Source organism: Metopolophium dirhodum, chromosome 9 (assembly GCF_019925205.1).
Source record: "Metopolophium dirhodum isolate CAU chromosome 9, ASM1992520v1, whole genome shotgun sequence".
NCBI lineage: Eukaryota > Metazoa > Arthropoda > Insecta > Hemiptera > Aphididae > Metopolophium > Metopolophium dirhodum.
Genome location: NC_083568.1, coordinates 29,322,448 through 29,339,092, shown reverse-complemented (window position 1 = coordinate 29,339,092; position 16,645 = coordinate 29,322,448). Strand labels below are relative to the sequence as shown.

The window sequence follows — 16,645 nt, the reverse complement described above, 5'->3', positions numbered from 1 at the left end:
AATGTTTAAAACCAATTTTTTGGAAATAATTATGATAATTGTTAATCTAGTTAAATATTTATTTATTTAATGTTTCTATTAAATTTTAATTAAATTTTAATACCTATTTTTATTTTTTTACCAGAAACAACCTTATCTAAAAAAAAAATAACTTAAAAATAAACAAATATTTTTATTTTACAGTAAACAATATATATTATTTACATTTATTTGTACAACTTATATCATATAGTAATTAGTTAACAATAATTCATCTGTAGAAATATTGTCGATTAAGCATTTGTAACAAAAAATACATAATTAACTTATTGTGCCAATCTTTGATCAAATTTAGATGATACACACAGATATTTTGTTTCAGTGAAGATCATTTTTTTCTTTTTTTGTACTAATCCAATGTTTAAATTATTGTTAGATTGTAAACAATTTATAAATTATTGCTAGATTTTTAACAATTTAAACTCATAATTAATGTTTGTATTTCTTGCTAATTATTCTGTTCATCATTCATGTGTTAACTGTTAAATACATATTATGTTATTACTATTTCATGAGAATTTATCACGTTGTATATATATTGTGTGTCACTACGAAGTAGTTGTCAGAACAGAAAACAATAACAAAGTATGTGTTTATAAATTATAATATAACATGAATTTATGATTAGGTAGTATATAAAAAAAAAGTAGTGAGCCGTTGTATTACACATAAGTTTATCAATACAGAATTACAGAATACGTCATTCTCAATGTTTTGACAAAAAAGTATTCAGCTCCCACCACTAGTAATACAACTCTTATTTCTCATTGTTGTGATACTCGTTAAGTTTAACATTGAACATTGTTTACTAAAATATGCTTAACATTAATATCCTTAAATATTACGATACACAATCTTATGGAATAATTTTACTTTTTGCGCAAACATATTATCATAGAACTTAAAATTATTCTATTTTTTAGGTTCATTTGTAATAGGAACGTTCATAGGAAACTTTCCGCACGCGACAGTAGTCTCCATCTCTTCGATTTCTGCATTTGACACTATTATTGACACTGCTCTTTTTATCTTTGCCACAGTGATGGGTTTCAACTGTTTGACTGTTTGTGCCATGGCGTGGAAAAATGCGTCCACCGAGTCCATGTCTTCTAATCTGAACAGAAGCACAGAACGCTACAATGTACCTAGTTAAAATTACCACTTAATAGATAACACAGACTCCATATTCTCCTCGACCAATATTCTACTCTTTGGTCATGAAAATAAAAATAATTGGCCTCTTATAATTCAATATGTTTGATGTACTTAAACCGAGAAATGCCAAACCCTGGGGCGGACCGTATAAATGGTATACTCTCCTAGAGGATAGGTGGAAATTCATTAAAATATCAGGGGGTGGGGCCAACATTATCAACAACAATCTGAGCGGGGGGGAGGGTTCGATCCTACAAAACTAATAAATGGGGGGGCTTGACGGACTTTTTGGGGGACTAAGCCTCCTCAAACCCCCCACCCACCCCACCAATGACAATGGCGTGGTACAATTATATCGTATAAGACATCGGTACATAATCATAATAGGATTATATATTTATATAGCTATCCTGCACATTCACCTCTCATTTTTAAAGTTTTAATTTCTTTATTCGAAACCATAAACGTGACGATTTGATGGATGCTTTTATCTCATCCACCCGATTCCACCCGATAACTAATGGCAACCATTTATATACAAAAAAAAATATCCACTTATTATTTCTTCTGTAACCAATAACAAACATTTATAATATAAACAAAAAATTAACGTCGTAAATCTCAATATTCTCAAAACTCCTGTTTGGGCACCTTTTCGGGTTGGGCCTGCCGGGTCCAATTGCGAATCCAAACCATTCCAACACCCACTCAACCGCGCACAAAAAATGTCATAAAAATCGGTGCATCCGGTTTAGGAAGAGTTTAAACCAGGGGCTGAAACCTTGATGATTTTTACGGTTATCAGAAAAACTAAAATTTAGGTTTCGGTTTCTCTTCGGTTTTTAAAAATAAAAAAATTGTCATTGGTTTTGGTTTTATACTTATGTAAAAAAAATTGTAAAGTAACAGTATCGGTTCCGGTTTTTAAATTAATTTGAATAAGGGTTTCGGTTCCCAATATTCAAAGGGTCCCTGTTCCAAAACCGATTCTTTTCGGTAAGGTTCCAGTCCCTGCAGGTTTCAATACTTAGCCACGGACTACGGACAGAAGAAATATAATATTAATTATTAAGATAGGTAAGGTATTTTAAGTTCAAATTTGGACGAAATTAGACATTTAAACGTAGAACAACTATTTTAGTTATTTCGTCCTAAATTATTTAAGAACACCGTTCATATACTGTGACCCAAAAAATTTAAAAAGATATAGGCTATATTATTAATAACAGCATGTAGCAATAAATAATAATAGCTACAGCTGTTTAATTTTTTTTCCAAACAAAAGAGCTAGTTCATTATTAGACGGATTTCGATCGCAAACCAGCCACCCGCCGAGTTTTCTTGGCGGGTGGATTCCTGCCATACGCACCTGTTACGACTTGACCGGGGCGGGATTTGACGGAGGGCATTAATATAATTAGGTTTTTGTGTCTGTCATCACCTTTTAGGACAGTAAAAGTGCTTGGATTTTCTTCAACAGTAACTTTTCTGATAGGAAAGTGAATCTAGTTGGTACTTTGGGAGGTCAAAAGTAAAAAATTTCCCAGTAGTTTTCAAAAGCGACGTGAAAAACAAAAGAAAAATTAAGGAAAAACGGGAATTTTTACGCAAAATCTGTTTTCGAGAAAATCGATTTTGGTTTTTGGTGTAACTCTACAAAAAATGACCGTAGGGACATGAAATTTTGACTGAATGTTTGTATTAGAATTTTCTATACACGATAACATTTTTCAAATATTTTGACTCTTTTTGAGCTGTTTACGGACATTGTCAGTTTTCAATTTTTTTAGTTTTTTTTTCTATAAATATCAATACAATTTTACTTACCTAACCTTGTTGGGTAAAAAAGCGTGAATATTTAATATAAGGCTCCTGATATATCGTTCTAATAGCAGTTGAAAAATATTAAAAATACATAGGCACAATTTTTTTTTATAAGCATTTAAAGTTCAAATTTTGACAACATTTATCAAATTTATAATTTATTAATTATTTTGTGGTTAAAAATTTATAAATTTATAAATTTTTAACTTTTATGGCTAAGGATTGAAAATTTAAAACAAGGCTCCAAGTAAATAGGTTATATATAAATTACTTTATTCACAATAATATCATCAAATATACTTGGTAATATCATAGGCTGACTGACCGTTTTCGCTCAGAATCGTTTTTCTTATACAATTCATCATTGAATTCAAATTTTACACCATCCATTACAGTGACCCACTTGTAACCTACTGTACAACAGAGCGACATCCACTTATCCACCTTTTTATTATCAGTGTAATTGTGTTAAAAAAAATTTTTTTTGTTAATATATGTGTAGTGCAAGTGACTATAAATTATATATATAAAAAAAAAATTTAATATTGATTAGAACAATAGTTTTTCCAAAAGTCAGTTATATTTGTTACACCCTGTATATATAGGTACCTATTATCTAGGACACATCGACAATTTTAAATCGTCCGGCCCCGGGTTCCTCGTCATCTGCTGTACCATCGACCACCCCCATACAGTTATCGCCGACCGCCCCCTCCCCTCGTGCAACTCACTTATGACTATCGTCGACCACCCCGTCGCCGTGAGCATAACTCACTTGTAATAATAATTATCGTCGACCGCCCCCTTCCCCTCGGTTAAGCAACTCACTTGTAATTAGTGGCGGCCGCCTGTTTGTACCGCTGGTCGCACAGGAAGTGTATGGACCGGTCCAGGGCTTCGTGTTCGCTGCAAGACTTGTCCATGTTGGACTGTTCGTAGAGCATTTCGGCGGTCACCTGCTGTTGGTCGTACGCCGACGGTTCGCAGTCGATGGCGGGCTTGACGTCGGCGGCCATCAGCAGCGAAGAGCTGGTGGTGTCCTCGTCGCCGTTGCTGCTACCGTTGTCGTCCTCGTCGCGGAAGGACACGTGCGGCAACAGGAACGCGATTTGTCTCTCCAGCTTGTACGGGCGCATGGCCGCCGCCGCGGTGTACATCTCCATCGTTTTCTTCTTCTTCAGATGCCTCACGAAACCGTCCCGTAGCGTTTTCCACCGGACTTTCAACCGTTCCACTGGAAATATATTGACGAAATTAGTTTTTACCAGTCGCACGATCGTCGCGATTCAACGGCGCAGTAGATAGGCTACGCCCACGCCACCGCAGTGGAACTTAGAGTAGTTTATTAATTTATGATAATTATTAATATATAAGGGGTAACATATGCGGACTCCAGTTTCAGGGGCAGTGAGAGATTAGCCCGGCCCATTCTCCAGATTCGCCGCCCGTAACTTTACTTTTTTTTTTTACAATAAATGGTATCAAAATTAAAATTGTAGTGGTTTTTTGGATTTTTTACCATTAACGGTGATAATATATTTTACAATAATTTAAAACCATATAATTTTTTTTGTTTTTAGTGGACAGGTCAATTAGTTTTATACTGGCAAATTCCATAATTTTATTATAAAATGTTTATCTACAGTTTACGTTTACTCAAAAAAATAAAAATGTATATAATTGTTTCATCTACAATGGTCATCATTTGTAGAAGTATAATTTTACTGAGGCACATTATTCAATATTTTCCGGCCACAGTAGCCCCAAAAGGCAAAAATAGTTCAAGGGCAGCTGCCCCAGTGCGTACGCCTATGATAGGTAAGTATTGACCATATGATAGAGGGTTTTGCTCATAACAAATTTTCCTCTCGCTACCCTACCCCGCCCACGAAAAATATTGCGTACCTACAATACTAATGCACTTACTGCGGCTAATACGATAGTTTAAGTATATAGTTTTTTTTGGATGAATATGGGAAATCATAATTTATGAGTTACTGTTAAAAAAATTTCTTAATTAATAGCCAATAAAATAAAATATGAAAAAATTATTCATCGAGTACAATTTCAAAATTAAAATTAAACACAATTTTCTTTCCGTTTTCGCAAAACTATAAGAATAACCTACTCCAAAGATAATAATAATAATAATAATAATAATAATAATTAGTTGCGCCTACGTGACAGTACTATTGAATGTACAGCAATAGCACAGAATATAATATTATGTAACACTGAATTGTGAAAAAATAATAATCAATTTCTGCAGAAATCGTTCTTGGAATTATTTAATTTAATATATTACTCAAGAGCTGACGACTGAAATATTGTTAGGTAAGTTCGCAGTTTCGATGCAAACTAAAATAATAAATAATACCGCATGTTTCATGGAAAATTGAACGAAAGTTACCATAATAACCGGTATAAGTACAGATATTTGAAATAAATGTTTTCGTCCACAGCACAAAATAAATGTAGTAATAAGGTCTATATTGTCTGCCATAAGTAATCAATAGTCTGCAGTAGTCCATATATCGAGAATCAGAGGCGGGAAATTAAGGGAATGTCTGCGCACTATTTGTTTTCTCTCTCTGACCGACACGCAACATAGAAAATTCACCTTAAGCAGAACCAACCCTGTACTTTTAACATCAGAGTGAATACACCAATTATCAAACTTTCATTACCACTGTCCCCGCGTTGGCTATTTTATGATATTTTTATTTTTGTGTAAGTTACGGACGTGTAAATTATTACATTTTAAAAATGTTTATAAATCAAACATAATATTTATAATTATTTAATAATTTTTTAAAATACCTTACAAAAATCCAACGTAGGGACACAGGTTATTTTGTTAGCTTTAAGTTTGATGGCGGATGAATTAACTCTATATTATGAAAGTAACAATACATGGTTGGTTCTGCTAAATATAATTATTGTCTATGACTTATCCTCTTAATAAGCATTATAGCAGGTTAGCATAAGCATAAACATGAGGGATAGGGGTAGGATAATCCGTTAGTAGCATAGCATGCCAGACTGCAGCCGAGACTCTAGGATTTATTCGAGGGGGGGGGGGATAATGGGATATACAGTTTTAATAGACATTCAGTATACACATAATATTATATTCATATTATTATATACATATTGTATTGTGTACAAAATTTGGTCCCCCCCCCCCCCCCCGTAGATACACCAATGGACTCACAGATATAAAGGTCCCCACACACTGCAGCGGTGGCGGTAAAATTCAAGACAATAGAATTTAACGCCCCCTCAGCTGTAGTGTGTGGGGACCTTTATAGATATAATTTCATTTTTAAAGACTAATTTGGATTTAAATATTGGACAAAGAAGCCGAAGACGTGAGTTATACATTGTTTTTTTTTTTTTTTTGTATGATTTATGATTTTACAAGGTTATTTCATTGAGTTGGTAAAGGATTATTATTTAAGATTAATGGAAGTTATCTTTTTTGTCTTTCGATTTAGAATGAAATTTACCTGAGTTGATCTGGCTACTTATTATTTTTTTCCAGGACAATCGGAGAAAGTCATTTTCATCAGATATTGCTAATGATTAGTGGAATGTGTGTGTGAAACAAGAAAAAAAAACGCGACTCAAAATATGAAATGTAAATTTATATACGTATTAAATTATTTCATTGGTTTCTCGTAAAATTAGCTTTTGATTTCTTCGAATTTTCTCGCCATTATAGCTGTACAATAAATGAGTTTTATGTTATGCATTATCGTAGACCGCAATTAAACCTATATATTACTACTTTTTTTATATAGCCAATTTATACGGGTATTGCAATTACATTTTATACGCTTCAAGGAAAATGATTATGTGCAATATTTACCGAGAACGCGGGTACATGTAGTTACAGTAAATTATTTTAAACATTTACGATTTCGTGTATTCATTTTATAAAATTTACAAAAAATGGTTGAAAATATTATTCCTTCAAATGCATTTTTTTTGAACATCTATGCATGTCTAAATGTCGGTATTTGGATTATGTGAGTATGGATATCATTTTATACTTAGTAGGGATATATTGGATAGGTACTAGATAACAGGTGGTACAACCAGGATTTGTCTTATTAAGTACGTATATTGGAACCGTAAAAATATCACATTTCGAGGGATCCGGGGGTAGTTATAGGCTGAGGTCCCCCATTAAATACGCCACTGATAGTACCTACTTATAAGTAGTGGCATTCTTAGGATTTTTAATGGAGGAAGATAGAAAAATTGATTACAGAGTTAGTAATGGAGCGTAGAGTAAATAATTATACTCTATGATAACAATTATTTATAATGAAACAAACTATACTAACACTTTATAATTTAAAAAATTAAACATATTTTGTATGATTACATGTTATCAAATTTAAAGATTGACGGAATCAATAAATAAATGGGCAATAGCCGGCGGAATCAATACAAAATCAGAGGAATCGATTTACAGGCCCGACGCAGAGATTCTCGTTCAACCACCCTTCCAATGAAATGTTGCAAATTAGAAAATAAAAAAGGTGGATAAGTGGATGTCGCTCTGCTGTACAGTAGGCCACAAGTGGGTCACTGTAATGGATGGTGTTAAATTTGAATTCAATGATATAATATTATCATTGTATAAGAAAAACGATTCTGAGCGAAAACGGTCAGTCAGCCTATGATTTTACCAAGTATATTTGATGATATTATTGTGAATAAAGTAATTTATATATAACCTATTTACGTGGAGCCTTGTTTTAAATTTTCAATCCTTAGCCATAAAAGTTAAAAATGTATAAATTTATAAATTTTTAACCACAAAATAATTAATAAATTATAAATTTGATAAATGTTGTCAAAATTTGAACTTTAAATGCTTATAAAAAAAAATTGTGCCCATGTATTTTTAATATTTTTCAACTGCTATTAGAACGATATATCAGGAGCCTTATATTAATTTTTCACGCTTTTTTACCCAGCAAATAAAAATTTATTGATATTTATAGAAAAAAAAACTAAAAAAATTGAAAACTGACAATGTCCGTAAACAGCTCAAAAAGGGTCAAAATGTTTTCAACATTTTATGGAGTATAGAAAATGCTAATATAAACATTCAGTGAAATTTTCAAGTATCTACAGTCATTCGTTTTTTAATTACAATAAAATAAGAAAATTGTTACATGAGAAATCGAGTAAATATCAAATGTTGTAAAAATATAAATTTCAGACGCTAATAAAAATTTAATTTAAGTTTCTTCTTTTTGATAAAGGTAGACAAACTTATGAGTAATCTTATATTACATTTTCAAATCATAGATTTAAAAAAAAAAATTTTTATGAATTCTCAACTCAAAATAATTTGCTATTTTTCGTGATTTTTCCGTATTTTGTCAAAATTTGAACTTTAAATGCTTATAAATAAAAACTGTGACTAAGGATTTTTAATTTTTTTCATCTGCCTTTGAAACAATAACCTAGGAGCCTTCTATTCAATTTTCAAGCTTTTTTACTCAACAGATAAAATTTTATTGATATTTATAGAAAAAAAAACTAAAAAAATTGAAAACCGACAATGGTCGTAAACAGCTCAAAAAGAGTCAAAATATTTTGTAAATTTTATGGTGTATAGAAAATGCTAATATAAACATTCAGTCAAAATTTCATGTCCTTACGGTCGTTTGTTTTAGAGTTACACCAAAAACCAAAATCGATTTTCTCAAAAACAGATTTTGCGTAAAAATTCCCGTTTTTCCTTAATTTTTCTTTTGTTTTTCACGTCACTTGTGAAAACTACTGGGAAATTTTTACTTTTGACCCCCCAAAGTACCAACTAGATTCACTTTTCTATCAGAAAAGTTCCTATTGAAGAAAATCCAAGCACTTTTACTGTCCTAAAAGGTGATGACAGACACAAAAATAAAAAAAAATAAAAAAAAAAAACACACATCATTGTAGAATCAATACATTCATCGCTTCGCTCAGAATCTAAAATAATTAAATAAATAAATACAAATAAATAAATACTCATACGAAAAAATGTAAATACATTTTAATGCGATACCTAATATTTAAAAAACCAGCAGTTAGATAAAAATTACTTTAGGGAATAGTAATTTTTGACTCATATTTTTGGTGACTAACTAAAATAAAAACTTCAAGTGTGGCTAAAGTCCTACAATAGCCACACCCGTGCGCACGCCTGTTGAATTCACAGTATCTAGTATATATAGCTCTTAAATATTACAAGTAATTTACTTAGCTATTAATTATTAGTAATTTAATTTGTATGATAATTATTCTACATTTGGTTAATTTTTCTTGTATTATAATATTATATTATGTATACTACATTCTTACATCTTACTGTTAAAAAGCTGGTCCCGTTGAATTATAAACAAATAAATAATAATCAATCGATATTTTACAATATAATACATGTATATATACTATATATACGTCTATACAGCAATTCGGAATTCAATAAATAAAAATACACGATTGATGAATACCAGATTCCGGATGTATACAAAATGTATAACAATATTATTATAATTCTGCAGTCTTTCGAATAAAACGAAATTGTAAGTCAAAATTAAATAACTGTCGTTTTGAGTCTTTGACGTACCTGCAGTAGTCATAACTCATATAAAGTCATGAGCATAACCATATTTTACTAACAACAAAAAAAAAACGTAATATGGCGTACTTCGACTCCGACGTCCGTGCAGGTCCGTCCATCCACAGAGTTCTGATTCAAATATTTTTATTATTAATAGGATGCGCTCGAATCATTGAAAATAGCCGAGTAAGTGCACTTTAAAACTCCGTCCCGACAATATAATGTTTGCAGTGGGACGCGGATATACTCATTTATATTATATACGATGATATTATCATAATCGCGGATTTATTCCGAACATTCCAGGGGCGCCATTTGGGGTTGGCAGGGTATACTACATTGGCAGTCCTATATATTTTCGACGTATCATATTGGCCTGCCTTAATTTCAGGCTGGCGCCGATGCTCGATGTTTCAGTTAAATTGAATTGGTAATTGAAATAATTAATATAAGATGAAAATATTTTATAAATATACATAGACTATAAACTAACATAGAATATATACTTGGGTATTAAAGATTTTTTATTTTTTTTAATTTTTTTATTCAAAATCTGTTACATAAAATGAACAATAAGTAAAATAGATAAGTGAATAAATGTGGCTTCAGGAAAGGACAGATTTAAGAAGCCTTCCAGTGAAGACACTTTGTCAGCTATTTATATACATTTCTATAAGTTAACAATAAAATTAGGCAATTAACTAAATTAATAGGTCCCGATACCACCGCCTTTTTTAGTCTTTTCCTAGGATTGTCGGGTATGTTTGCCGACGCAAGTCCTTTGATTAGGGGATTATCATGGTTTTTAGCAGATAAGTTAAATCGTCTATAAAAAGTTCTAGCTACATCGCAAACGGACGAAAGGGTATTAAAGATATAGAAAGAAAATGTATATTAATGAATAATGATATTATACTTTTATCATAGTGTTATCACTTAAAATATTAATTATTTTTCATCCCTAATAGTAAAGTTAGATATAACTACAACATGGCTACATTTCAATTTTCATTGTTATAAACTGTAGCCGGGTGAAACATTTGGCAGCGCTATTTTAAAACTGCAGAAATTTCAGGCACCCCTGAAACAGTCTCGTTATAATAATATAGGTACAACTCGTATAATATCGCAGTGTATACAGTGAATATTATTTATTTTATTTATTTTATTTTATTTTTACAAGTAGAATACTAGATCACGTCGATTCTACTCGTAGGTACTGTATGCGCATATTACTACGATAAATCCGCATAAATCCGTAAAACCAATTTAAGGGCGCGATCATTATTCTAGCGTATATAAACTGCGCCCCACTTTACAGCGACACCACTATAATCATATCAGTATTAACGTGTAATACGCGTTATCCCTCCGAAAAACCACTACGGTATTTGGGTTTATTTTATACAAGTTCCTTTTTATACCTAATACCCGTTTAATATATAATACGCAGTCGACTCTCGATAACTCGAAATCGGTAGGAATTATTGATAAATTTTCGAATTCAGGCGCGCGCCCTGCAGGATTTTTGTTTGGGGGGGGAGGGGGCTTAAAAATGTCTTACTTTCCTTATACACATCATGAGTAAACGATTTTTACACATACGTATACATACGTATCCTTATCACGTACTAATTAAACTATTTATGTGTAGGTATATAAAAAATATTTTTTTTTTTGGGGGGGGCTTCAGCCCCGAAGCTCCTCCCTGGGTGCGTCACTGTTTGAATTACCCAGAGTTCGAATTATTGTGTGGTTCAAAATATCGAGAAGGCAAAAAAAACAATTCCTGAGTTATGAAAATAAATTACGTACGTACGATAATAAATCGATAATAATCGGAAATAATAGATAAGTTTATACGCAATTGTAAGGTAATAATTATTATTACCGAAAAGAATATATAAGAAATACATTTTGGTGAATAGACTTCGAATAACTGCAGAGCGTTGAACTTCGAATAGTCACGTGTTGACGGCTAGTTGTAAAATTTTGTATTTTACATTTATGCGTATTTTACTACGAATACCGCAAGTACATAAATGCATTGTCTTTATTAGAATTACCGCGAGATTTTCATGGGAACGAGCAATTATTTCGAATTACCGAAAATCTCCAACTATCGAAGGCTTGAATTATCGATAGTCGACTGTTTAATAATACGCTTTCAGATTAGTGTATAATAATTTATTTTAAGTACAATACCAATGCACCTAAATGTAATACTGAAACAACAATAAAACACGCTGCTGTGACGAGAAGGTGCAGACGATATACTTAAACAATTCGATAGAATAACATTATATTAGGCATGCCATTTTATAACCAACTCCAAATATTATATTATTACAATTTTCTTCTACTTTGAATCGTTCATTATTTCACTTCGTATACCAATTATTATTTTCAGACAACAATATATTCAACACTCGACCGTAATAAGTGCGCATTAGTTACATAATGCATTATTATACATAATATGATGATAATAATCCATTGCTCGAATTGGCAAAAATATATGTATAGAGGAGCTCAGTTTTCACGATTTAAAAACTGTATTGCAACTTTCAGACTTTCCAAGTGAACAATTATCTAACACAAGTCCGCGGGGGGGGGGGGGTTGCCCTCACACCGCCGGGCATCGTTACATTTTTTAAAACATAACACGCCTATAGTATTCTGCTAACATATGAATGAAAAATTTTAAATTATATTCCATCATGTTATTATGACATAGAGTAATATTCACCGTTCATAAATTTAGTCGTAACTAAAAAAAAATCAAACTTTCAAAAAACTTCGTTCGGGTTCAGTGATAACTAAAATTGATAACATAAGCAATATAATTAATATGATATGATTAAAATTGCGTTCGGGAGAGGGAGCTGGATCGTGATGGACACAGGCTCTCAAAACCCAGGCCCGAGGACTACGATTTTTCCGCGGTTAGGTACGCGTTTATTCGTAACGAGCTTATCGGCCCAGCGAGATTAGATGGTAAATTGTTATTCGAAGTATTGTAAAAACAGAACCCAATAGTGTAAGCAAGTCTTGTCAGTTGACAAGATGGTCCGCCAGCTAAATTTAATTGAAATTGTAGCCATAGCTTCCAAAATAAATTCGGCGACCTTGTGATGGAGTGGGCCGTCGCAACCGGAGTGATTGCCTATACCAGGGGTCGGAAATAGGCGGCCTGTGGTCCGAATATAAGCCTCAGAAGGATCACTAAAAATATTTTACTTCGATGTTGATTTTTTCCCATTCTCTCTGTTGACTTAAAATAAAGTGATAACAAAAAAAAGAAGGTTTTCTGGACCTCAAAAATGTTATTTCATACGTCAATCTTCGAAACCAATCAGGGTCCGACCTGTATGAACGGCAGTCAGTATAGAAGCCGCACACAGGCATGTATGTTTCCAAATGAACAAACATGTCTAAACAAAAATCAAAAATATTAAAAACCGAAAAGTCCATTACATTTTTCCAATTAATTTATCGTCAGTAATACAATGTTGGTAAGTATACTAATTAAGTAGTATCATTGGCAACAATTTAAATCGACATTTGAAAAAAAAATAATATTGGGGCATTAGCTCGTGCCGTTTCACCCATTTCAGTGAAAACAAAATAGTTGGCCCACCGGTCACAAAAATAAATAATAATAGAGGAGCTCCACGCCCCCGAGCACCCCCGCCCCAATTTTAGCCTTATATTATGATATATAGTCGCGCATATAGATATTAAACCGCAAAGTCGCAAACGTACATATGCCATAATGCCATATACGATATAGCTACCTATTATATACATATTACCGGATTTGGTGTGTATATAATATATATATGGAGATAGACACATATTGATATTGTACATAATTGACTTTCAAGCAATCAAACGTACCTATAATATGGGTATTATAATGATATATATACCGCCGGAACGCGAAAAAACACATTTATACCGTTGAAACCACGCGTGGGCGCGTATTTTTTAGGAGTGGGATGTAATAATAGAAACTCGGCGAATATATCGTAAAACCACAAAAAAAAAAAAATCAACCTTGCGCGATTTGTATTTTCTGCAAAAATCGAAACACATCTACGCTGGTCTTTATATACACTAGCCGTATCCAAGGTGATCGCACGCAAATATATCGCGCGCAAACCATGATGATATATATTACACACTATCATTATTTCACTCTATATATACCCGTCGCAATAATCACGTAGTTTTTCGCCCTGTATATGTTGTATACCTGCCTTGTAGAATAATTTGTATATTACAGGTTTTAAGGCAATGTGGTATATAAATATATAATGTACATATATACCCCCCCTAACAGTGAAACCTCCCCTAACGAACACCACCGCCTTATTTAAATGGCAGACGTTTTATTTTGCATGGGGAGGGGGTGCCTATATATAACTAACATACAAGTTTTCTACAAACCGCAGAACCCTTTGAATACAGCGGACACCTTTAAATAGCGGGCAATAAATCTCAGCGACCTGGGTAGTGGTTGTTTCACTGTACCATAATTATGGACATATTGACCATTGTGTACCGCACACGACTGATGAATAAATTGGCGGGAAAACGTCGTTTGATCAACTTTCTGCTCGGACAACGACTGAAGTCGCCGCCGACATATCCTGGATCCTGGTGATCGGTCGTCGACGTAGTGGTCATTTAGGCGAGTCGGGGATGGTCTTTATTTCCCCTCTTATAATATAATCGCTGTACGGGATCCAAAAGTATACCGTGGTATAGAGACTTAATTTAATATTATACGGGAATAATTTATTTATTTATATATAGGACTAATATGATAATTACGTATGTAGGTCGGTGTACATAATATATTAGGCGTATCCGGACGGGGATAAAAAATAAAAATATCATGTAATAACGCATGGTTTAAAAAACCTTTAATTTAAAATTTGCCCACCCCCGAGCCAACCCCTCCCTCTCTCTCATACCAAGCCACGGAAACGTATACTGACCAATGAAGTCTGAAGTATCTAGCACGCCACTGCAGCAACTCGTATATATTTTTTTATAAGATTTTAGTCGGTGACTATACCTATGACAGCTCGACAATTAAAAAAAATTGAAAATTATGACAATAAAAATAAATACCAATAATAATATATGCTAACTAATTTGTTAGAATATTCTATAGATTAGGTTTAATCGTTATTTGTTAGGTCGATCATAGAAATATTATAACAAGTACACGAATACGGCGGGGACCTGTCGTCACACCAATTTTTTTTAATTTCCATTTTCCAGCCCTCCACTCATTTTGAGAGCCACTTTGACCACTGAATCGCACGCATACCTATAATTATATTATTCATGTAGGTACATCGTTACACATATTATATTATAATACTATATAATCCTAAAAATAGATTGATATTATAATACTATGCGCACATACATATAAATAATATATAATATAATACAATATGATACATATTATTATTAATATTAATATTATACCGACCGTTCTGTTTGTCCTGAGACCCGACCACGGCGGAGCCAACCTCTTTCCACGCGGCGTTCTTGGCGCCGTAGTCCTTGAACACGTGCATTGACTGATCGTAGAGCACCGGTCGATCGCGAACCGCGGCCAACAGTTTTTCGTCGCGCGCTTTGCTCGCCGTCTTTTTCATGTTCGGCCGCTGGTCGTCTCGGACCGCGGTGCGCGACTACAATATTGTGGCCGCGCTGCACACAGGCGTCGCGCGCTACAATCCGCGCTCATACACGGCGCGCGCGTAAATGTAATATTATAACGATATTATCGTGTGGTGGCCGGTGCCTTCAGCGTGTATGTTACCAAAATATATTGATGTTGAAATAATTACAGGTGCGTAATAATATTGTTATTACGCGTGTGCAAAGCTATGATATATTATACGGACGCTTATTTTTTGATGTCGCGGCAATAATAATACTATATTACGATTATTGATATTACAAGACATATAATTATTAATATTAGTATGATTGTATAACGACCAGACCGCGACTAGAACGATGCCCGTTACAACGCAGTAAAGCCGCGTCAAAATATTATGCGGTGCTATATGATGCGCGTGCACGCGGTTGCGCTACTGCTGCGAGGACGTACGCGGTTTTTGACGCGCGACGCTCGGACTGCGACTGTGACTGCGATTATAAAATAATATAATAATAATAAATTTTCCGCCGCCGCCGTTATATGCGCCGCGCGCGCGTAATAATATTATAATGCGGTACGCGCGGCGGCGGTCGAGGGAATCGCTAGGCGTCGACGTCGCGCGTATAACGCTCAAACGTATACGTGTGCAGCGCAATGTCTATGTATATATATATATATATAATATCGTACACACGCGCACACGCACGGCGAGGCAGAGTATAGTACGAAACGTGCGCCGCGCGCGGAACGCGGCTCGGGCGACGGCCGCCTCCCAGCTCGGCCACCGAGCGAACCAGCGCGCGCGCCCGCGTCATTACGTGCACCACGCCGTACGCTCTCATATATACATATATACGCGCGGCGTGTGCGTGTGCGCGCGCGACGTTGTAACGCGACGCGCAATCGATTGCGTGCAGACCGAGGAGGCGGCGGCGGCGACGGTGTTGTTGTCGCTATACACACAAACCGAAGCCGCCGCCGCGTGCAGGACGCGAAGCCGGCGGACGCCGGTGGGTGGGCTACCGATCGGCGGCGGGTGGACGACGGAACGGCGCGCGTGCACGGCGGACGGACGCGCGCGCTGTTTATACGTCCCTATAATATAGTAAAATATGCGCGTGTACACCGGATGACGCGACGCGGCAGAGGAGTGAGGACTTTACGACGCCGGATGGTGGGGGGGGGGGGGGTGGTTGTTCGAAGCGCAAAATAATTATGTCGTATTATAACGATATTATGATAATATAATATTCATTCCTGTCGGCAACACGAAAACCGTAAAAAACGTTTCCCCTTGTTCTCGT

General features: G+C 34.4%; 1 protein-coding gene across 2 annotated transcripts; it reads right to left on the bottom strand.

The window, feature by feature from the left end:
• Window positions 1–114: 114 nt before the first annotated feature.
• LOC132952917 (uncharacterized) lies at window positions 115–16,246 on the bottom strand. 2 transcript variants are annotated; one of them, XM_061025428.1, is made up of 3 exons: window positions 15,162–16,246; window positions 3,847–4,252; window positions 115–1,184 (listed from the first exon to the last, which is right to left on the bottom strand). In XM_061025428.1, exons 1-3 carry the CDS (start codon window positions 15,328–15,330, stop codon window positions 965–967), a joined length of 795 nt encoding a protein of 264 aa, XP_060881411.1. In that variant the 5' UTR covers window positions 15,331–16,246; the 3' UTR covers window positions 115–964. The 2 variants fall into 2 exon arrangements, with proteins under 2 accessions (XP_060881411.1, XP_060881412.1); XM_061025429.1 differs by having other exon boundaries at window positions 134–1,153; window positions 15,162–16,215.
• Between the last annotated feature and the right edge of the window lie 399 nt (window positions 16,247–16,645).